Genomic DNA, 24604 nt, shown 5'->3' on the forward strand with positions numbered 1-24604 from the left:
GCAGTGGGTCCTGGGTTCCTCCTGGTGCACAACAATGCCCAGCCTCATGTGGCGAGAGCATGCAGGCAGTTCCTGGAGGATGAAGGAATGATACCATTGAAGGGCCACCACGCTCACCTGACCTACATCCAATAGAACACCTCTGGGACATTGTGTTTCGGTCCATCTGACATCACCTGGTTGCACCTCAGACTGTCCAGGAGCTCAGTGATGCGCTGGTCCAGATCTGGGAGGAAATACCCCAGGACACCATCCGTCGTCTCATTAGGAGTATGCCCCGACGTTGTCAGGCATGCATACAAGCATGTGGGGGCCATACAAACTACTGAGTACCATTTTGAGTTGCTGCAATGAAATTTCAGCAAAATTGACAAGCCTGCTACATCATTTTTTCACTTAGATTTCCGGGGTGTCTTTGAATTCAATCCTCTGTAGGTTGATTATTTTCATTTCCATCAAACGATGCGGCATCTTTTCATTCATAACACATTACCCAGTCCATATTAGTATAGATATCCAGCATGATATTTTTCCCCATTGAGATCTGATGTGTTTTCAAAGTGTTCCTTTAATTTTTTTGAGCAGTATATCATGGTTTCCCCCATTATGGTTGAATCACGGAAGCTACACCAGTTACTTTTGCCAAAAGATCTCAATTTATTATGTATCATGTGTCAGACAGAGAGAAACAGGCATATAAGAACATAAGGCTACATGAGATCTCTTCATTCTAGATTTCTCTGTTCCCCATTTCTCTATCTTCTCACCCCATCATACTAACTGTAAATGGTTTCTCTGCCTTTGTCTTTGTTTCTCTGCCTTTATGTCTTTGTTTCTCTGCCTTCATTTCTCTGAAGTGGTACAGTAAGGTTGAGCTTATATACATTACAGAGCAGCTTCCGTTTATGGTAAACTATGTTGCTTAAGTTTTAAAAATGGAACATATATGTCATGCGAACACATGGCACAATTCACTTCCATATTAAGAACTATCTTTGTTGTTTACATCTGCATCAGTTGAAACATGTTTCAATGTACTCACCCCTCAAAGCAAAAATATAGCTTCCCTCTTGTCTCTGACATATGATCTTCACATGGTTCCATGCTATCTATAGTCTCCTCATGCACTGAACACATGCACATAAAACTCTGACTTGACAAAATACATTATGAAATTATTATGAAAATGAATAAAGAAAAATAATACAGATACATAACATAAACAGTCAATTTTTTTTTTTTTACTATTTTGCTGTGATCAGAGTAATCTGGCCACTGCAAGAGCGATCGCCCCAAGCAGTTCTCCTCATCACGGGAGGAACGCTCGGAGGCGGTGAACCCATGAGATCAGTGTCCTCTGCCTGAGCCAAAGAAGCGCCGAGGCACGCTTCGGTAGTCAGGCAAATGGAAATCGCGATCTGGAGAGAGCGAGCGATAGGGACCCATCAGTCTCTCGCTCCTCAATTACCCCTTTTCCACCAAAAAAGAACTGGTTCGGAACTGGTGCTGGTTCAAAGTTGGTTCAACTTGTGAACCTTCTCAGAACCTTTTTGTTTTTCCACTGACTAGAGAGCCCAGCGAACGACATTGTTACGTCACTGTGTACGTTGCCATACGTCTTAGCTTTCCCAGAAACGCTTGCGCCAACTTCAAGCATAACAATTACAATGGCGGACTACATTGTCTTTCTGCAAATGTTTTTCCTGGCTTTGCGATCCTATTTTGGGGTCAGAATCCATCTTTCTACAATCATTCTTTCTACTAGCTAGCGCTGTGTTTTTAGCAATGGCGGTCACAAACTTTCCCGTCGAGTTATTGGTCAAAATAACCCTGCCCCCAGCCCCCGACGTAAGCATGACGTGGTCAAAGAACGGTTCTAGTCCAGCAAAGAGTTCCACTTTGGAACCAATTTTCCTGGCTGAGAACCGGTTCTTTGGCTGTCGAAACACAAAGAACTAGTTCGCGAGTAGGCACCGGCTCCGAACCGGCACCAGCACTGCCTTGGTGGAAAAGGGGTAAGCCAGAACAACACACGAGCCCCACAATCACATGTGGGTGCTACTCCTTTGAAATAAGCAAAGCGAACGCGAAGCACTTTAACTGAACATTCCACTGTGCTCGCAGTCACCATGCTCTTTCCCCAAACAAACAAAACTGCATTGTGTGTCTGATTCAGCCATAGAATGTGAACACAGAGGAACACACCATTTGTTTTGTAAATCACTAATTTTCTTTTAGTTTCTTTTTCTTTCACTTGTCAGACAGAGTGTAGAGGAAAAGAGAGATTTTATGTGCACTGCCAAGCAAAAGCTAACTCAAAACAACTCCTAACTGTAGCAGATATAAAGAGGTAAGAGAAGCTTTCTTGACGCACACATACACAGAATAGTCTCTGAAGACAAAAGACCTGACGATGCACCGGTAGCTCATCTATTTATAGCCTCGTGTTGCGGGAGCGCGCCAGTGACGTCACCGACCGATGCTATTAAAACCTCCGGGTCAATTCTATTGACTTGTTACACAAATTCACATCTGAAAACAATTAAAGAAATTCCCAATGTGCTAAGCAGCGCAGCATTGATTGTAGCTTTTGAAAGGGAACAGCAGTTCTCCATCTAATTGAACACTTACCAAAAACAATATTTGAAACACTTTTTAATTTACAGAAACGAAGAGTGGCAAAATGTTAAAATAATCATTTAATTATTTCAATTTTTCCAGGCCTAAAAATCACACTTTATAAAATGTGCCCATCACATACCTATCGACTGGTGTCTGCAGGTTTTCGGTTTGATTCTTTGGACTGAATTATGATTCTCTGCACAAAGACTGACAGTAAATGTGATGGATATACCAGTGTTTGGAGAGGATGATTATTATTCAGTTTTTCTCTCATCATCATTTTCTTATCTGTCATTGCTTTCTGAGCTAGAAAAGATAAATCAGATTATACAAAAACTTGAGCTTGAGGACATACAAATTGAGCACATACCCAGTTTGAGTAAATATAGAATTCAATGCATTTTAATGCATGAAGAGTAAACTTAATTGAAAAATCATAAAATATCATAATTTTCTAAATCTCTACTAGTTCACATATTTCTACTGTCACTCGGTCTATACAGTTAAACAGCCCATCTCTTGTCTATACATTTTAAAATGTCTTTTAAACAATTATATTGCAACAATAAGACATTTAAAGCAATAGTGTTGCATATTTGTAACTCACCATTTGACCTTCTCATTTTGTAGATGAAGTGAACAATCACAATCACAGCGAGAGCTAAACCTGCTGCTCCTGCTGTAACAATCCATGTATAATCCATCTCACAGTCAATACATGTTCCGTCTGCAGAATAAATATAAATAAACATTTTGAACATTATGAACTGTTGAAATGAGTTGGGGCGCTTCAAATGTAATTGCTGTGGCAAGAAACATTAATCCATATCAGCATCATCATGTTCTTCTGATACAAATATGTGAGTGACTGAATTTATGGTTTTATATTTTATATTTATATAGAGCACTAGAATTTATATTTACCCCAGTTTACTGTAACTGGTTCTGTCAGACTGCTGTGAGTGAGCAGACAGTCGTAAGATCCTTCATGGTTTCTGTCGATCTTCACACTGATTCTCATCTGAAAGGTTCCATCATCATTTGGTCTGATTCCAGAAGATGTTTGATTCTCAAGATTAGTTTTGTTCAATCTAATGTTCATCTGAACATCTCTGGGGCAGAAACCAGTGGCCATACAGGTCAGAACCAGTTTACTTTCATCTTTAGGAGCTTTCTTCGCAAAGACATGAACATCTGGAGAACCTAGAAAATAACAACACAATTAACAAACAAGCATTTACAAAGAATATCTGGGGTAGACAGACAGATCAGAACCAGTTTACTTTCATCATCAGGAGCAGCTTTCCTCGCACACATGTGAACATCTGGAGAACCTGAAGAAGAAGATGCAATTAACAAGCAAGCATTTACAAAGAAATTGGTTTTGTGTGTAAAAATATATTATAAAGAAAAACGTTTTAAGGTTTAAAAAGGTTAATTTTTTTATGAAAATACTGAAAAAAAGTGCCTACTTTTGGGCAGTACTTTATAGGGGTGGCATGGTTCACAAAACCCACGGTTCGGTTCGTATCACGGTTTTAGGGTGACAGTTTTCGGTTCTGTACGGTTCTTGTTGTTATTTTTTCTTTTAATCTTTAACAGTCCAAAAATGTACTTCAGCATTTTATATATAGCTTAATTATCTAATTATTAATTTATTTATTTCATAAATGGGGCGTGTTTGCAAAACGCAGCTTCTCATTTCCCATTTCGAAGTAATATAGTGAGTGAGCTGTCACCGTGAGGAAACTTTCAGTGGCCCTGGAGGTCCATCCATCTGTAGTGAGAGCTACGTGGGCTGTGTCGGACAGGTCTTTGTCAATTTCTCCTCGCGTTTTGTCATCATAGGCGTAATTTGCGGGTGGGACATGTCCCCACCACTTTTGAAACATCTCGCGGCATGGATGTACCAATACAAATAAATAAAACATCTCCAGTAAACTAGCAAATTATTTGTTTCGTTCGTTTGTTAAATAAGAAGCAATCTAGCGCTGAATTAAAAAAAATATATATTATCAAGTGATCAAAGTGCTCGTTGCCGCTGCGATCAGTGGCGCGGATACTGTGTTCTCTTGTGGCTCGTGCACACGCCGCACAGTCTTCACTCGGACGCGTGCTTCAATCCGTTGTGGAGACTCTATTCGTTCCGGTGAAATCACAAAACAAAATTCACACAAATGTGTTGATATACAACCACTGATAAACATAATCGGTTTTGATAAAAAAGAAAAAAATATATATACGAGTGCGGATTAGAACTCAGAACCGACACGCTTGGCAAAAGTTCTGCCACTGGACCATTAAAGTACATTAGTGAAACAGTCGATATATGCATTTATTCACGTGAAAAAACAACATATAGTAGATCTCATTAAATGTCTAAGTAAACCCAGTGCACTATTTAAATCGATTGCTGGACATCGTAATGTTATTCTACATACATCTCATTTATGATTTAGCATTGTATTAGCACGAGGCTACATTGCGCAAGAGTCGAACCGTGCGACGCACACACACACCAAACTGAGACAAGCGAACCGAACGGTTCGGATGTTTTTTCATGTACCGTGCCACCCCTAGTACTGTATACACATCTGCTGATGTGTCACTACAAATGCAGAAAGTTGAATAAAACACTCAAACAAAGATATTACAACATTTCTGAACGTGTTCTCAATTTTCAGTATAATTTTTCACTGAATGATGTCCTCCTGAATTTATGTCACGTTCACACACACACACGATAATTAAACTGATCTGATCAGAACTTACTATTATTTGTATGGTCAAATGTGGAGATCCAGTTCATGCAGTTCTTGAGGAAATACTGCAGGTACTGGTTGCGTTCTGTGTGACGATCCCATTCCTTTTTTATTTCTTTGGCTTTAGGACATTTATCAATCCACTGCATAGTGTCATAATTAAAGGATATAAGATATTCTCCATCAAATCCATATTCATCAAACACAGTCAGATTCACTGATCCATCAGGAAGTTTCTCCAGTTCACAGCCAATTATTCTCTGAAGAACGTGAAGCTCTACAATCACAGAACAACACTCATGAGAAACTCAGTAAATATAATGATAATTAATAAGAGTAAAGCATGAATCTCACCAGAACACTGTGAGTCTGTGCAGTCTGACAGAGTCCTGATCTGATGTATGTACCAGTGTTTAAAATCAGGAGGATTTACAGGAGCTTCATCCTGGTCATCTACAGTCAGATTCTCTCTTACCCAGAGTTTTTCTTCATTACTGAAGTGTTTGATCCGTCTGTCGTCATAAACACACACAGCACTGAACTCTGGGAATGTGTCTGATTTGGTCAGGACTGTAAACTTGTAGTGGAAGAAATGTTTCACTAAGTAACATATAAAACACAAACAACAAATAAAAACACTTTATGTTATCTGGTCAAGGAATACATTACACCAGTGATCAGATGTTTTCAGACCAAGAAATCAACATGGACACAAGGGCGGGACAACCTGTCACTCACATGAGATCCACCAATAGCAAACCACCACCATTCTTTACACTAGGGGCCCTATCTTGCACCCAGCACAATTGACTTTGTACACTGACGCATGTTTCATTCCTATTTTACACCCGCGCAAAGCGGACTTTTCCCTCCACAGACGCACGTCGGTTAACTCAGAAATACACTTGCGCTCCCCGGGGCGGTTCGGCGCAAAGAGGAGGCGTGTTCCGGCGCAAACGTTCCCTCATGCTATTTTGCAGGTTTAGAAAACAATTCCGCCACTGGCAGAAAAAAACAGTTTAAAGTCAGTGGCGCGTTGCGCATGTTATTCATATGCTATTTTAAGGGCCATAATCAATGTAGCATGTGCTCAACGCGCATACACTTTGATTCTCTCATCTACACACAGACGCAGCAGTTATCATTTTTGCAAATCATACATTATTACGATAGATAGATAGATAGATAGATAGATAGATAGATAGATAGATAAGATTAAGATAGATAGATAGATAGATAAGATAAGAACTTGTTTGTTGTTTGGATGACTTTTTATATATCCCCCATCTCTTTTGTAAGTTGAAATTGCATTGATAATGAAGATAAAAATAAATAAACAACTTTCTCAGTGTCGAGCAGCACATTTATGTTAATATCATGTTAATAATGTTCAGTACTAATGGAATGTTCCACTGATCCATGATGGGGGAGCCTGCATTTGTGCAGATGTAATAATAACCTAAAAACTTTAATGGTGACATCCTGAATATACAGATTACAGAATATAAATGTAACAACCAAAGTATTTATCATAATTTACTTTAAATAACATTAAAAATAATGCCATAAAGATATCAGTTCTGCTGTTGTTCATAAATACCAGTAGTGATGTTCTACAATGAGGACATTGTCATCTTGCAGGAGTCATCAGTTTCCCAATGTGTAGTGAGCCAGCGACCTTTACTGTCCTTATCAGTGCCAGAATTCATGTACAGAAGTCATCTACTCTGATTCAGGAGCTCAGCCTTACACACGCTCCGCCTATGAGAACTTTTAGAAAAAGCATGCAAGCCTTGTAATGTGCTTGTCCTTTAAAGCGTTCATTAACTTCAAAAGTTGAGCAAAAGTTTAAACAGCAACATACAATGTTACATACAACATAAAAATGTCATACAGACATTTGGTCATAAATTCAAGACATTATTAACCTTGTAAATCACAAAACCACTTTTAACTCAATCATTTACCTCCAATAAAAGAAAGCTTTCTAACAGGTTGTTCCAGAACACTACTTTGGGTTTTAATCTTTACTGTTCGCACTAAACCTGTATCATCTGTAAAGTTACTTGATGACAGTCATTTCAGCTTCAAAGAGGTTATCAATGACTAAACCCAACTATGGGTGGATACAGATTTGCAATTCTTTCCAATGCTAATAGTTATATACTTAGCCTATTCAGCAGTTTTCTAAACTTGATCATCCTCTCTCTCTGGCATATGTCCTTAGACCTTCAGTTCTGTTGAGGCGAGCCAGTCCAGCGTCCTGTAATCAAGGTCAATTAAACCACGTTCACCGTTTGGGGGCCGATATATGGGGCAGTTTAAACGTGTTCAACAGTTTGTAGTGGGTCTCCGCACTCGCATTGAGGGCTATCCGTGATGCCCCACTTCATCATTGTCCCACACCTGTCCTCAGGCGGTTGAGGATTGTCCACTGCTTTCTGGGCAGGTGCTGCCCAGGAACGTCTGTGGGGTCTTCAACGTAGAGGTGTAGCCGAGATGGTTCCGCTTACTTCCACTGGTCCCTCCATTTCGCCTTGACCAAGGCAGCCTTGCAGATGTTGGCTGATGTAGTGCGGAGCAGTTCTTGGGTGTATGTGGCAAAAGGTCGTCAGGACTTGAGGCGCATGCGCTGTGGTGTCTCCATGGCCATTTTGTGGAGGAGGTGGGATTCACTCGCCTGTGCCTCTCGAGCGAGAGCCAGCATTGCTCCTTCTCGCCCTGACCTCTGCAGGGGCAATTCCTCCGAGGACGGGCAGTTGGTTGATTGGAGTGGCTCGTAGGCATCCGGAAATAGCCCACAGGGCGGTGTTAAGGGCAGTGTCCAGCTTAATGACATGGGGGTATTCAGTATTCAACACTTGAGAACTCCAGGGCCTCGGTGGAGATGCGAAGCATCTTTGTGGAAGCTTCCCATGTGGTGCCCGCCGTATAAGTGCGGCACGGGAGGTTGTCTTTGCCTTGAACGTGTCTAGGTGTTGTCTAAATGACAGTGTTCTGTCAAGCTTCACGCCAAGGTATGTGGGGAAGGGCTAGTGCTGTAGCCGGGTGTTATCAACCATGATAGTTAATTTGTAGAGGTGGAACATTGATGATACGGTCTTATCAGCGCTACGCTTGAGGCGAAATACCTCTAGTTTTGTTTTCTTCCAGTTGCGCTCCATTTTTCTGGTTGCTCTCTTAAAGGCCTGAGTGTGCTCGTTGTACCACGGCGTTGGACTATTTTCTTTAATCTTCTTTAAGCGCAATGGAGCAACTGTGTCTAAAGTGCTGGAAAAGAGAGAGTTAAAAGTTTCTCGAGTCAAGTCAAGTCATTTTCATTTATATAGCGCTTTTAACAATGTAGATTGTTTCAAGTGTCGAGGTGTCCATGAGCAAGACACCTAACCCCAAGCTGCTCCCGACGAGCTGGATGGCGCCTTGCATGGCCGACACCGCCGTCGGTGTATGAATGCGTGAGTGAATGGGTGAATGTGAGGCTATATGTAAAGCGCTTTGGTGGCCATAGGTCTGTGAAAGCGCTATATAAATGCAGTCCATTTACCATTTACCATTCAAAGCAGCTTTACAGAGATAAACGTATAATTTAAGGTAACAGAGATTGTTTTGGCTTTATAGCGGTTCTTTAATAAAGTTATTTTACAGCTAAAGTTAGTTTTGATTGATTCGCTTCCGTCGCAACGATAATTTGTTATTAAATTAGGGGCCGCCAAGACGACACCATTCTCTCTACACAGACTTTAAATGTGAACCTGTGATAAACGCTGATGGTGTTCACATGCGCATTAAGAATTGGTTCAATAGTTCTGTTGCAATATCAAGTTCTTCTAAGCTATCCGGGATGCTGAGATGATGAAACCGATTATGAAGATTATTGATAAAGCAATCTTTAGTGGCAGAAGTGATAGGTCTAACATATTTGAAACACGGGGTCGGCTTTGCAGCCTTGGCTAAATGTAATTTACACGAGACTAGATAATGATCTGAGATGTCATCGCTCTGCTGCAGAATTTCAACGGCAACAACATTTATTCCATGTGATAATATTAGATCTAGAGTATGATTACGACAATGAGTAGGTCCTGACACGTGTTGTCTAACTCCAATTGGGTTTACAATGTCTTTAAATGCCAATCCCAATGCATCTTTTTCATTATCTACATGTATATTAAAATCACCAAGAATTAGTACTTTATCTACAGTCAATATTAATTCTGATAGAAAGTCAGTAAATTCTTTGATAAAATCTTCATGGTGCCCTGGTGGCCTGTATACAGTAGCCAGTACAAACGTGATTTATCGTTTATACTATATATTTTTACATTAAGCACCAACACTTCAAAAGAATTATATTTAAAACTTGATTTTTTAGTGGTTTTGAAAATATTACTATAAATTACAGCAACACCACCCCCTTTGTGTTTCAGACGAGGCTCATGTTTATAACTGTAATCTTGTGGGGTGGACTCATTTAAAGTAATGTAATCGTTTGGTTTTAGCCAGGTTTCTGTCAAACACAGCACATCTAGGTTATTATCTGAAATCATATCATTAACAATAAGTGCTTTTGGAGTAAGGGATCGAATATTCAGCAACCCAAGCTTTAGCATTTGCTCATCTGTATTATAGCTGTTTTTTATTTGTTGAACATCAATTACATTATTAACCCTCTGGGGTCTGAGGGGTTTTCTGGGCCCTGGAGGTGTTCTGACATGCTCTGACATTTGTGCTTTTTTCAGTTATTTATAAACATGATAATGGCAAAGGTGTAAATTCACTCTATATAGCACAAAAAGGGCTACCATAATATGTGATCAACATGCATGTATATGTTTGAATTTTTAAGAGAATAATGTTTATGCGTGGTTATTAGGGGTGCACAATATATCGGCCGCCGATATAATATCGGCCGATATGGTCATTTTTTTTACACATCGGTATCGTTCCGATGTCAAAATAGGGCCGATGTGAACAGGCCGATATTTGACGTGTGAAGTTGAAGATTAAGTTACTGATGCTGACTCGTGCAGTGAACGCGCCTGAGAGAAATACACATTTCATACAGATGACATAAGCAGAGAACAGTCTGTTTTCTTTCATTTTGAATTGTTCTGTTTAAAAATAGATGTTTCAAGCTTTCTATATAGGCTATGTCTCAGGTCTGTGAGGCAGGTAGGTTTCGGTTCATTTGAGACGCGCTTCAGTTCACGCGCTTTCGCCTCCATGTCCTGATTAAATATTTTCTAATATTTACTTTGTTTATTTTTGATGAAACATTGATCAAAATTAAGATACAATTAATACAAAACGAAATTAAATTTAAAGACAGGCTTTGTGCTTTCTGTTTGAGGTCTCTGTGAAAGTTTTAAAGCAGTCTTTGGACGTGCGTTACAGAGAACTGTCCCGTCAGTAACATTGTTAACGCAGTCCAGTGCGACTTATGATTTTTCCCTCTTCATGACACATTTTTGATTGATCGTTTTTTGACTCGTAGATATTTGAATATTGCTTGATATTTGATACCCGTTCGAATTTGATTTTTCTCAAAAGTGACCGCACGTGTGATTTGTGGATTACTGATAAGCGCGAGTGGAGAAACAGGCGTTTATTATTCATTCTCAGTGTTGAGAAACGTAGCCTTCATGTGTTACGTTATTGTGTTAATAATAACTAAAGTAGCCTACCTAATTATGTTACATATTTATTTTGTATGAAAACTAGCGCGTTCGTTACTTATGGATTAAAAAGTAGGCTACCGATGTATCAGTGCTGCGCGAGCTCTCCCTCACAAACACGGACGCGCGCATAGAGATAGAATATAATTGTAAAATGAAAAATTGACGGGCTAAGTTTAAATTTTGTTCTTGCTTGTTTTGTTTTTTTCTTTCAAAATGTCAAAGCACTTTGTATTATCCATCCGTGTTTTTAAAATTCGTTAAATGACGGACGTTTTACTGTTAACACAGCCCATATGTCGGATTCGTCTTATAGCCTACTTGTTATTATTTTTAGAATAAGTGATTCGTTATGCTATTATTGGACTCCTGTCTATTCATTGTCAACTGTTTTCTATAAATATGTTTGAATTGGCTAACATTTATTCAGCTAATGCGTGTCCTGTTTAAAATGTGCAATGTTCAAAGGCAAAGACAGCACGTCACAAATAGAAGCCCTTTTCCCTGTGCTATTTAGTATCATATTTGGATATTGGAATAATAAATTAAGTAGCCTATCTTAATTGTACACAATGTTCCTGGTTTTTTTTCCCTGTTTTCTAAGGGTTTCTTAATTTTAGACAAGTTGACCAGCACACATTATATGCAATGCAATATAATGCATATGTGTCGTATGTGTGACATATTTTGCATACAGGTAAAGGTGCCCAATATCAGTCATTTCTAAAGTAAAAAAAAAAAAAAAAGTGTTTTGGAAAATAGCTCTTTATTTGATAATCATTAAAATTTGTTTTCTATACAGAGATATCGACATCGGTAAATATCGGTATCGGCCATAACAGCAATATTAATATCGGTTATCGGTATCGGCCACAATTTTCACATCGGTGCATCCCTAGTGGTTATTGAAAAAAATTAAAATGAAAGTTGCTGAAATAAGATCACAAAACACATACTAAATATGTGTCAAGACTTTTGACTAACGAATGTTGTCGCTTCGAGATCTGGCTTCAAAATGATGTGAAAATAGTCTTGCTTTATCGTTCACATAAAACAATACATTGATTTAAATTGTGTAAGACAGGTTTTGCTTGGAAAGCCAATATGCGAGGGGGGCGTGAATGAGGAGTAGTTTACACCTGAGAATACAATGCCCCACCCATTATGCATAATGCCTTGCAAGATTTTGCTTACATCTATCTTGTAAATATGTTTTGCTATTTTATTAAAAAGGTTACAATTACAACAATAATTAAAATTTCAACAATATTTCAAGTGTACTCTTTGTAAAAAATGATTATAGGCCTACATTTTATCATATGTATTCATTAGTTTGAATATAGCCAACATTGGAACAGCTAACATCTTAGTTGATGACTTTATTTTTGACAAATAGTATTATTTATATATATATATATATATATATATATATATATATATATATATATATATATATATTAGTGATCGACCGATGTACCGATATTTTTCCCGATATTTAAGCATTTTCCCATAATCGGGTATCGGTTTTGTAATATCGGATTCGGCGATATACGGCGCCATCTTGTGGCCGTTTTGAGAATTCCGCCATTGCAGCCCGCGTCTGAGGAGATCAGTCAACAACAACTCTGTGCACATGTAAAGTATACGTTCTGCTTGCTTTGCTTTAATTATTCAACTTTATTTAACATAACAGACATGCAGAAATGAGATTTGAGACATAAATGCCTGATATAGTTTATTTATGCAGCTTGGTTCTAAAACATTGAGACGAACTCATGGAGTCACGTAGCGTAATCCGTCATGTCCTGCCCCAATAAAGACGTAACTTTACATGAATTAAATAAAGCAGACATGAATGAGTGCATGTTGAAAATAAAAGCGCTGAATTTAATTCTCTATCTGTTGTATCTGATCACCATTAGTCTCGAAAAAAAAAAGTTCGTTCATATTGCTGAGCACTCACTGGGTTGATGATCAGGAATACTCAAGCAGGGCTACTGCATGAAACTTTTGACAAGATTATCTCGTTTAAACACACTGAATTATAGGCTATTATCATTTACTACATAACCATTATTTCGCTAATACAAATCTAAATAAATACTGCTCTGTGGAAATTAATTATTTATTATCTCCATGCGCGATCGCGGTTGAGTAGCCTAAGTTATAGTTCTGTGTAAATGCATAGATAAACAGCACTTTGTCAGAAAGCATTTCATGATCTAGACCGACAAAAACATTCTTAATATTTATGCAAAAAAAAAAAAAATCAGGTAATTTAGATTTTTTTTCCCCCAATATGTTAGAATAATTTTTGTGCTTTATTTTTTTTACCTCATCAAAGCTTTTATTTTTAAACAAAGACACTTAGTAACAGTGCACTTTATTTTTTGGACTCAGACCCCTCTATTTATTTGTGTATAAATATAAAAAAAAAATTGTGTATGCAAGGAGGGAGTGATTGTTATAAATAAAATGGTTTGTTCAGTTCATTTGTGTTGTAATAATTGTGTCAAAAACAGAAGTATAACAGTAAATAAATATTGGTTCTGCATATCGGTTATCGGGCACATAAACCTGCAAATAATCGGTATCGGTATCGGTTATAAAAAAATCAATATCGGTCGATCACTAATATATATAGAACATGAGCAGAAATTGATAAACAAAAGCTTATTTGATGTGGCAGTATATTCTACAGTAAAAACTGTACCCAAATCTAGTCAACAAAATGTTGTCTTTCATATTTCGCCTGACTGTAACGTTGTTTTTATGAAATATTAGGGCATATAAATGTTAATTTGCAGTTTAATACGTAGCTTATTCAAATAGCCTACATTTTATTTCAACATATTTCAGTCGATTTTTACTCATCTCAGTATAACATTATCATTCATTCACACACAGAAACGCGATTCAAATTTAAACTGTCTTTTTGCGAGCTGTGGTAAACAGCGCGCATCTCTGCCGTTCATTCATTCACACACAGAAACGCGATTCACTTGAGAAGGAAAAAAACTTACTAAAGTATTCCTCAGCACAGTCGGATCCGTTGCTCCTCGAAATACCCGCACTTCTGAGGTACATTTTCCATTATTATTATTACGAAAGTATTATTCCTCACAGCTCTGCGAGACGGTGTAAACAAGTAATGATCTGATTAAACTTGTGTTTTCTCGAGCTGATATGGGGGTGTTCACAGTTTGCATGGGTTGCCTCAGTCATTTGCGTTTGAATAGCGCGCGCTCTCCGTGGGCGGGGTCACATTAAAAATAATTAGATGAGATGAGAACGACTGACATCTCGCTCTTTTCTTACAGATTACATGAACTGAGAATATTTGTTTATTATAAAAATAACTTCATTTAAAAGAAGAGAATTCAAGCTTCATGCCTGTGTGCCTGTATGTCTGTTTGACTGAGTATTCGCTGAGTTATTGTTCATTTTCGGACGCGTTTCAGAATGGACTTCACTGACAGAGAGAAAGCAGAACTCACATCATGTTTATTTTTCTTTATTTGGCAAAAAGCACAACACTTTGTTTTTATTGTGAGTATACACAAAAATAATACACACTTAACAGGAGAGATTGATGTATAACAAGCATATAAGATAAAAATTAATATTAGTATTTTGATTCTTTTTTGCACTGATAAGGAAAAAAACGAGCCTATCGCGCCGACCTCAGGGGGTTAACCTGGGTTTAAACATTTTGGATTTCCAAATTCGGGGAACAGACACAGTCTCTATATGATGATAGCTAGGTGAAAGAGGCTCTATGTAATGGGATTTATCTGACCTTGGTGACACGAGGCCACTACCAGACAGTCGGTTAAGCCAGTCTGTCTGCTTCCTGACCTGGTGCCCAATTTGTCATTTTTTATCTCTAAGACTATGAGCCAAATTACTTGAGAGAAGAGCAGCACCATCCCAGGAGGGATGAATACCATCTCTTTTCAACAGGTCAGGTTTGCCCCAAAAACTTTTCCAATTGTCTATGAATTCTATATTATTTAGCGGACACCACTTCGACAGCCAGCGATTCAGTGAACACAATCTACTGACTCTCTCATCACTCCTGCGTGGGAAGGGGGCCAGAGCAAATTACAGTGTCAGACATTGTACTTGCGAGTTCACACACCTCTTTAATATTAATTTTGGTGATCTCCGACTGGTGGAGTCGAACATCATTAGTGCCGACGTGAATAATGATCTTAGAGAGTTTACGATTAGCATTAGCCAGCACTTTTAAATTTGCTTTGATGTCAGGCTCTCTGGCATCTGATGCCATCTTTGTCTGTCGTTCGATGAAGTTCACAATGTGTGAGAATTTAGCTCGACCTTGGTTAAACTCCATTATCTCACAAGCTCTTTCTCTTCAACATTCTCTCAAATAGAAAGGTAACTTCATTTTCACAGTTCTCATACTTCTTGGCATGTTAAGCTCTTGCATATAGAAGATATTACCAATGATGTTACAACATGCATGCAAAAACAATGAGCAAGTATGTAATCCTTATGCATCCTCAGTCCTTATTGAGGGCCAGCCTAAAGAACTTCTCAATATATGCAGCAACAACTTTAAATTCTTTACCAATTGCTCCTCCAGAAAATGTTTGGCTAATGATAATCATACTTCTGGATCAAGATGTTGGCAACTCCAAACCAGGTCTTCAGGTTATCCTCTGGTGACCTGTTCCAAAAAGTACAAGCAGTCCCTTTTATTGCGAGTCTTTTCTTCAACAGTGTATGAGGTTGAGCTTGATGTACCAAAAGAATGCGAGTCCTGTTGTTGGAAAGTACTGCTTTCTAGAATGTTAAATACGACCTTTATGTTTCTCAAATTCAAAGCACAGTCAACAATGAATCATGTGCCTCCTTAGCCTCTACACAACTCATTGAAGATTTCATACATAATTTTGTACCTCAGACTCATATTCTTTGTTATCTTCCATCCACCTTTTAATAGTCTCAATCATTTTGTGTGCTTTGTTCAGCTTTGTTTTTCTCAGCTTTTGTAATGAATCAAGTCTTTCCACCAAAACCTTTGCTGAGAGTTTAATTAACCTTTATTGCCTTTCAGTCTCGGTTTTTAGAGGATTCCTCCGTGGCCAAACGCTGTTCATCCATATGACACACAGTAGGCTACCTTAAAAACCATGCAGTACTACAGTGCCGGCCCGTGGGGTTGTGGGGCCCTAGGCAAGATCATGAAAATTGGCCCCACTGGAGTATAAAACTGTCATAATTTTATGAAGGAAGAGAAAGCACATGAGACAACAATTAAAAAATGTAAGTTTATAAATATGTATTAAGTTATTCAACATACATATGACATTTTTTTTTTTAAATTAATTGCATAATTAGCATATCAAAGGGGTAAAACGGCCGTTTTGCGTGCTCTTTACAACCTACCCTTCACCTAGGCCTGAGATGGCCCGCCTTAATTTAAACAACTACGATAACTTCATCAGAGGGTCATTTTTTTTTAACTAAAAATCTATACAAAATGCATGGGTAGATAATTCTTAACACGCTGAATGTGGCCCAATTTTTCCATGTCTGTCTGTCTGCGATCATGGGCATTGTTACATTTATTATTATTAAAACTAACAGAAATAAATAACACACTATTTATTAGTGCTGTCAACAATAATCGATTCGGCGATGCATCGCAATGCGGGGCATGCACGATTCAGCATCGATGCGGCAAAGTGCCATAATCGATTATGTCACTGTTTTAGGGGTGTAACGGTACGCGTATTCGTATTAAACCGTACCGTTTCAAACCGAACGTTATTTCAAATGTAAGCGCGTCGCGAGCGCGCTCATAATGTAGACGCTGGCGCAACCACAACATCAAATGGCAAACGCAATGTAAACGGAATGAAACTGAGCTACTCGTGACGGACTGTTTATCAGTTTGGACCAACGCAGCGCGAGCCGATCTTATACTACACAGCGCTAAGAGATCCAGTAAAGAAAGCATTTGAACTCGCCACTAAAGTAATAACATCGCTGCGAGATCTAGTGAGAAACATTCACATTTCTCCGTTATTAACGGATCAAACCTCGCTGACGTGGAAACCAGGAAGAAACATTGTGCCATGAATGAACTATCCGGTGTCCACAGGTCTGCAATATTCACCATGGATTTACTGTAGTAACACTAACTGCAACTTTGGAAGTTTGGCAGGAATAGTAGGCTATAATGCTTTCAAGTAACATTACGTCGGATTTATTTCGACATTATGAATAACATTTCTGCCCTCAAATGTTAATCTGAACTAAAATAAACATTTGTTTATAAGCACAAAATATTACATTTAATTTTTTCCAAGGAGCTGTTTTGTTTTATATGCTCCTAAGAATAGTCAATTATAGATCCATCATTGCTCAAAGAAAAAAATGTCATACTTTATGATGTTAGTTCTAATAAAAAAAGAATAAAAAAAAAAAAAATCAAGGAAATTTCTCTGGCATTTCTTTCTTTTTGCTGTAGGCCTATTGAAAACGTACCGAACCGTGACACAAGTGTATATCGTATTGAACCGAACCGTGAATTTTGTGAACCGTTACACCCCTACACTGTTTATTTTCTGGCCTTGAGTTGGACAATAAAGTTGAAATTTAATTTCAAATGGTTCTCAAGCAGAGAGAAGAGAAACATTTCTCATTCAAAGCACTGAAAGCAGTGATTTATGTTTTTTTCTTTTTCAGGTTTGAAAATGCCATATCCAATACCCTGTACCATTCAATTTTATTTTATTTAATGACAAAATGTCAAAGATACAGGAGAGTGATAATACACACATAGCAGCCAATAAAATCTATTGTTCAATATCTGACTGCTTGTATTGCTTCATGACTGATGAAAATTTTGCCTTGTTGTGTGCAGTAGAATTTTGATGCATCGCAATGCATCGTAGAATCGAATTGTATCGAATCGTTACCTGGTGAATCGTAATCGAATCGAATTGTGAGGGCAGTGCCAATGCACACCCCTACTATTTATAGAAGTTAGAAGAACATACCTTTACTTTGAGCTTGCCTTTCTTCCTCAACCATTCTCCTCTTCCTTTTTTCATGCCATTTCTACCACAGCTTAACATCTATTCTTATTTCAATTAACTAAAAATAGCATTGCTGTATGACTACTCAGACGAGACTTCGTGACATTATTACAGACAAGAGGCAATCCAAATATGGATTTGATATTACCATAGAGATTATAATATTTGGCATTTTATTTTTGATAGCACATTTTCTGTCATGCAAAATGCCTATTATAGGCCTAAGCAATTAAGCATTACTAAAGAGTAAGAGCGCAACAAAAAAAGAAAAAAAAGAAATTAAGAATAATAATAATAGCCTATGTCTCTTGTTTCTAAACCGTGAGCATTTTGGAGAGAAGTGTGGTGGAATCAGTGTGTGTGAATACTGTGATAATTACGGTACTCGAGGCAGGCCCGGCGCCACGAGGGGGCAAAAGGGGGCATTGCCCCCTCAGATCTGATTTGTGCCCCCTCAGTTTCAATTTTGTATTCATGGTTACAAATGAAATGTTTAACCTTTTGAGCGGTACAGTCCAATATATGGGATTTAGAATATTCAGTGACGACATAACTGCCAGATTCAAACTGCTTTCGCGCGTTGGTTGGCGCCGCTGAGCCAGAGTCGGATGCGTTCAGCGCTGTCATATATCACAACTATGCAGTGTTTTCAACCTCATAATGTTTATTTTAGGTTTCAGACATTTAAATACTCATAAGCACTAGTAAAACAATACATTTGAAGTTTGTAAAATACACACTGATGTCTGTGGAAGCTATTCAAATATAATTTGCCGACGGTGTGTTTTTCATCAGATAAACACAGTGGAAGTACGTTAACTATAAAGTAGTTTACTCTATTCTTCTATTACACTTTCTTTCATGTATTTCGGGAGAAATTTATGACTCTCAGGATTCTCTGAACTGCGGCGCAAAGAAACAGCCATCTCACGTTATAGATCAAGATCAAAATTATTTATAAAGGTTTTTAAATGACCAAACACACTCACATACACATTTTTGAGAATCGGAATATCAGATAGTTGATGACATGGTAAGCAAGTTTGTGAATATTTTGAATAAAAAAGGAAAAGGAAATAAAAGCGATACATCCGCGGTGTGTCACGTGACAAATATGACGCGTCGCCATGGAAACATTAAGGGGGAACGTTCTAAATTCTAAAATAACAGTCGCCTTGAAAAAACTCACTATGGGGAGTCAGTTAGAATATTAAAATTAAGCGTGAAAGGTTTAATATGTGACCCTGTATCACAAAACCAGTCTTATGTTGCACGGGTATATTTGTGGCAATAGGCAACAACACATTGTATGGGTCAAAATTATAGATTTTTCTTTTATGCCAAAAATCATTAGGATATTAAGTAAAGATCATGTTCCATGAAGATATTTTGTAAATTTTCCACCTTAAATATATAAAACATTTATTTTTGTGAATGGATGCAGCACTATCGCCAATAGAAATGGACAACTTTAAAGGCGATTTTCTCAATGTTTCGATTTTTTTGTATGTTGATTTTCAAATAGTTGTATCTCGGCCAAATATTCTCCTAACCTAACAAACCATACATCAATGGAAAGATTATGTATTCAGCTTTCAGATGATGTATAAATCTCAATTTAAAAAAAATTACACATAAGACCAGTTTTGTGGTCCATGGTCACATATATGCATAATAAATGACGCTGGCTTATCTTTTTTTACCAAGCAAGTTATCAGTGTATTGTTCATTGATGGTATAAAGTTAAGCCCCCTTAACAATTTCACATGCCCCCTCAGTCATTTCATCCTGCAGCCGGGCCTGACTCGAGGTCTCCCACTATATCGCGGGCGGTATTATGCAAAATAGTGTGAGACGCGCTATGTGTATATTTCTTATGTTTTCGTATTTTAGTCATTCTATTGTTGTGTATTTATTATCTTTTTTGGAAATTTGTCATGTATGAAATATACAGAGCTATCCTTTTTATGTATGTTGTGGGTCTGGGTAATATTAGCTACTCATCGTCTTTGTGAACTGTGTCATGTTTAGTTAGGTCTATGCAATGCTTCTTAACTAAATTTTCTGTGTGGAGGTGCGCGCACCCGAGCATCCAGTAAAAATCAGAATTCAAGAAATTAAAATGATATAATGTATAGTTCGAAGGTTGAGGGGGCCCCCCTTTGCAAAGTGACCGACTATATCGCCTAATGGACAGGCCGGCTCGGAGTACAAAGAATAAAGGTTTAACCTTTTGGCAACCAATGCATTGGATTTGCGTGCATTTTTGTGTGTACACAGAGTCAATCAGGTATCAAATCAAAAATCAGGTACGAATTCAACAAGAACACCAATGTAAATCAAGTATGAATTCAACAAGAACAGCAATGTAAATCCGGTATGAATTCATCAGGAACAGCAAAGAAAACCCAGAACGAATTGAACAAGAACAGCGACGGAAAATCCAGAACGAATTGAACAAGAACAGCGATGTAAATTCAGTATGAATTCAACAAGAACAGCGATGGAAAATCCACAATTTGCCACAAGTTCACAGCACACAAATATGAAGTCCATACCTTGCAAATATTAGCACACAATATTATACACCAACATAGTCCATATTGTTCCTTGAACATCACTCTTGAAGCATGGTTAAGCACCATTTAGCTCAGTCCAACACATTATAATCCAATAAGCACATTATCCCAATAAGCACGGTCAACATGATAAAGCACGCATTAGCACGATCCTGCACGGGTGCATCCCCACAATACACACATTTTAAATACTATTTTAAATATATTTTTAAATATTCAAAATTGTTAACTATTTTAAATATAACTCGGTGTAGGCTACGTCATTTTCGAAAGCCTGTGCAATACAATTAAACCTTTACACTAGATGATGCTGGTATTATTGTAAAGATAGCCTAAAAAACAAATGATTTCATTACGCTACTTGGCGAGAGTTTAACAAAAACGCCAATAAAATCATGGGTGTTGAACTGCGTCAATAAAAGCAGCAAATAAAGGAACACGCCGACTTTTGGGGACTTTAGTTATTCACCGTATCCCCCAGAGTTAGATAAGTCCATAGATCATCTCCATCTAACTCTGTCTGGTAAGGTCACAACTTCTGTTGCAAACACAAAAAGTTTAGTTTGTAGATAACTAAATACTGCACCATTATCTGTTACGGATCAAAAGAAAAACAAATGAACTCAGTTCTTACCTTGAAGCGCATCACTCAGAAAAGAGAAACAAATAAGCCCAACGATTACTGCGTGTATAAAGGAAATTATTATAAACGAGAGCGTGTGAAACATATTTGCTATTTATATTTTAGACACGCTCTCTGAGTGAGGGCGCAGGTAAAAGCGTGCATCTTCTTCTAGTTGAAAAGACAGACAGGCTGAGAGGAGCATCATCACTGTGTTTCGCCGAAAGACCGCCTGCCAGAATATAAATGCCTTCCGCATGCACGCGCATGGCGTCATTTGATGACGTGCGGCCAAATGAATTTAATGTTTGTGTTGCTTTTAGGTAACAATTTATTTTAGGTAGTTATTGCATCCTCATGTGGAATGTTAAATGTTTTGAGAACAACTAAGTAGTTTTGTATTTTTGAAATTCAATAAAAAAAATGACGAATAAAATAAATAAATAAATAAGATGTTCTGCACTGCTTGCTCTCTAAAGCTTTGTGCTAGCAGTCTTTTCCACCCAAGTTACACCACGACTCTGCAAGAAATTGTGAAAATAAAGTTTAAATGAAATGAATATGCTACTCCACTAAGAGGTACGGTGTAGCCTACTTTTTTATATTTAATATTTATTTATTGTTTTTCAAAATGTATCGAGTTTATCAACACTTACACTCATTTTCAGCCCGGGATTTAATGCTTTAATGTTTTGTTTTTGTTTTTTAAACTACAGATATAGCTTCAGCCTACAGGTAAATAACAAATAAAATACTATACTTTTTTAAGCAAACATTCTCAAACGTATTAATGGACACAGTAGAAACATAATGCACGTATACAAATTTCAAACTTAAATGAAAATGAATATCAGACAGCACCATGCTCATCTATGAAATGTCATGTTAAAAACCTTGATATTGTCTTGATGGCTTTTTTTGTTCGGAAGGATAGGCCTATTGATTGTCTCACAAAAATGTTCACTCATTTAGGCCTACTTTTAAAAACAGAATGTGTGTGCGTAAAATATATGATAGCCTATAATACACTATGAAGTACTGTTCATGCTCAAGTGTCTCTGCTTTGAACATAAAATGAACCATTTCCGCGTTCCGCGTTTCCCCTTGTGAAAAGCCTTTAGGCCTATACAATATCCCTTGTGAAAAGCCTTATACAATAGAGCTTTATTTATTCTGGCCGGATCTGAGCAGGATTTCCGGGCCTGGTACATATTGTGAAAGAACAACCAATCAGATCAGAACAATGGAGCAATTATCTCCAGCATTTGGGCTGAACTTAAAGGGATAGTTCACTCATAAATGAAAATTCTGTTATTATGACCGCCGCTAGCGTAGCTAGCGAAAGCGGTCATATAGGGATTGTCAAAGTTTTTTTTTTTTTTTTTTCCCGTCACCTTACTGAATTTTTCGTCAACGATACCAGGGACACCGAAGCACCGGGGAACATGAAATTTGGTGGGCATGTAGCCCCACTAGACTTCTAAGGAAAAATTTCGTTTGGTCCCCGGGGGCCACTCCCCCCCCGCGCTGGGCCCCCCCAAACCCCAAAAAATGCAGTTTTTCCTAAATAACTACCTGAACCGTGGCACCGAGGATGAAGAAATTTTTATGGTATGTTGGTCTACTAGACTTTTACGGAAAAATTTCGTTTGGTCCCCGGGGGCCACTTCACCCCCCGCGCTGGGGCCCCCTTAAATTTTTCGTCAACGATACCAGGGACACCGAAACACCGGGGAACATAAAATTTGGTGGGCATGTAGCCCCACTAGACTTCTAAGGAAAAATTTCGTTTGGTCCCCGGGGGCCACTCCCCCCCCGCGCTGGGCCCCCCCAAACCCAAAAAAATTCAGTTTTTCCTAAATAACTACCTGAACCGTGGCACCGAGGATGAAGAAATTTTTATGGTATGTTGGTCTACTAGACTTTTACGGAAAAATTTCGTTTGGTCCCCGGGGGCCACTTCCCCCCCCCGCGCTGGGGCCCCCTTAAATTTTTCGTCAACGATACCAGGGACACCGAAACACCGGGGAACATGAAATTTGGTGGGCATGTAGCCCCACTAGACTTCTAAGGAAAAATTTCGTTTGGTCCCCGGGGGCCACTCCCCCCCCGCGCTGGGCCCCCCCAAACCCAAAAAAATGCAGTTTTTCCTAAATAACTACCTGAACCGTGGCACCGAGGATGAAGAAATTTTTATGGTATGTTGGTCTACTAGACTTTTACGGAAAAATTTCGTTTAGTCCGCGGGGGCCACTTCCCCCCCCGCGCTGGGGCCCCCGTAAATTTTTCGTCAACGATACCAGGGACACCGAAACCCCGGGGAACGTGAAATTTGGTGGGCATGTAGCCCCACTAGACTTCTACGGAAAAATTTCGTTTGGTCCCCGGGGGCCACTGCCCCCCGCGCTGGGCCCCCCCAAACCCCAAAAAATGCAGTTTTTCCTAAATAACTACCTGAACCGTGGCACCGAGGATGAAGAAATTTTTATGGTATGTTGGTCTACTAGACTTTTACGGAAAAATTTCGTTTAGTCCGCGGGGGCCACTTCCCCCCCCCCGCGCTGGGGCCCCCGTAAATTTTTCGTCAACGATACCAGGGACACCGAAACACCGGGGAACGTGAAATTTGGTGGGCATGTAGCCCCACTAGACTTCTACGGAAAAATTTCGTTTGGTCCCCGGGGGCCACTCCCCCCCCCCCCGCGCTGGGCCCCCCCAAACCCAAAAAAATGCAGTTTTTCCTAAATAACTACCTGAACCGTGGCACCGAGGATGAAGAAATTTTTGTGGTATGTTGGTCTACTAGACTTTTACGGAAAAATTTCATTTGGTCCCCGGGGGCCACTTCCCCCCCGCGCTGGCCCCCCCCAAACCCAAAAAAATGCAGTTTTTCCTAAATAACTACCTGAACCGTGGCACCGAGGATGAAGAAATTTTTGTGGTATGTTGGTCTACTAGACTTTTACGGAAAAATTTAATTTGGTCCCCGGGGGCCACTCCCCCCCGCGCTGGGCCCCCCCAAACCCAAAAAAATGCAGTTTTTCCTAAATAACTACCTGAACCGTGGCACCGAGGATGAAGAAATTTTTGTGGTATGTTGGTCTACTAGACTTTTACGGAAAAATTTAATTTGGTCCCCGGGGGCCACTTCCCCCCCCCCCCCGCGCTGGGGCCCCCGTAAATTTTTCGTCAACCATACCAGAGACACCGAAACACCGGGGAACATGAAATTTGGTGGGCATGTAGCCCCACTAGACTTCTAAGGAAAAAT

At 38.8% G+C, this 24604-nt stretch overlaps 1 protein-coding gene across 1 annotated transcript; it reads right to left on the reverse strand.

The window, feature by feature from the left end:
• Positions 1-1243: 1243 nt before the first annotated feature.
• LOC307163348 (H-2 class I histocompatibility antigen, L-D alpha chain-like) lies at positions 1244-8171 on the reverse strand (the record flags this gene model as incomplete). The annotated part of the gene is made up of 7 exons (XM_079879380.1): positions 1244-2928; positions 3230-3349; positions 3547-3825; positions 3906-3956; positions 5395-5661; positions 5739-5984; positions 7898-8171. The coding sequence occupies 7 exons, from the start codon at positions 8169-8171 to the stop codon at positions 2762-2764; spliced, it is 1404 nt and encodes a 467-aa protein (XP_079735506.1). The 3' UTR covers positions 1244-2761.
• Positions 8172-24604: the final 16433 nt, after the last annotated feature.

This window comes from Squalius cephalus (assembly GCF_949319135.1).
Source record: "Squalius cephalus genome assembly, chromosome: 8".
Classification (NCBI taxonomy): domain Eukaryota; kingdom Metazoa; phylum Chordata; class Actinopteri; order Cypriniformes; family Leuciscidae; genus Squalius; species Squalius cephalus.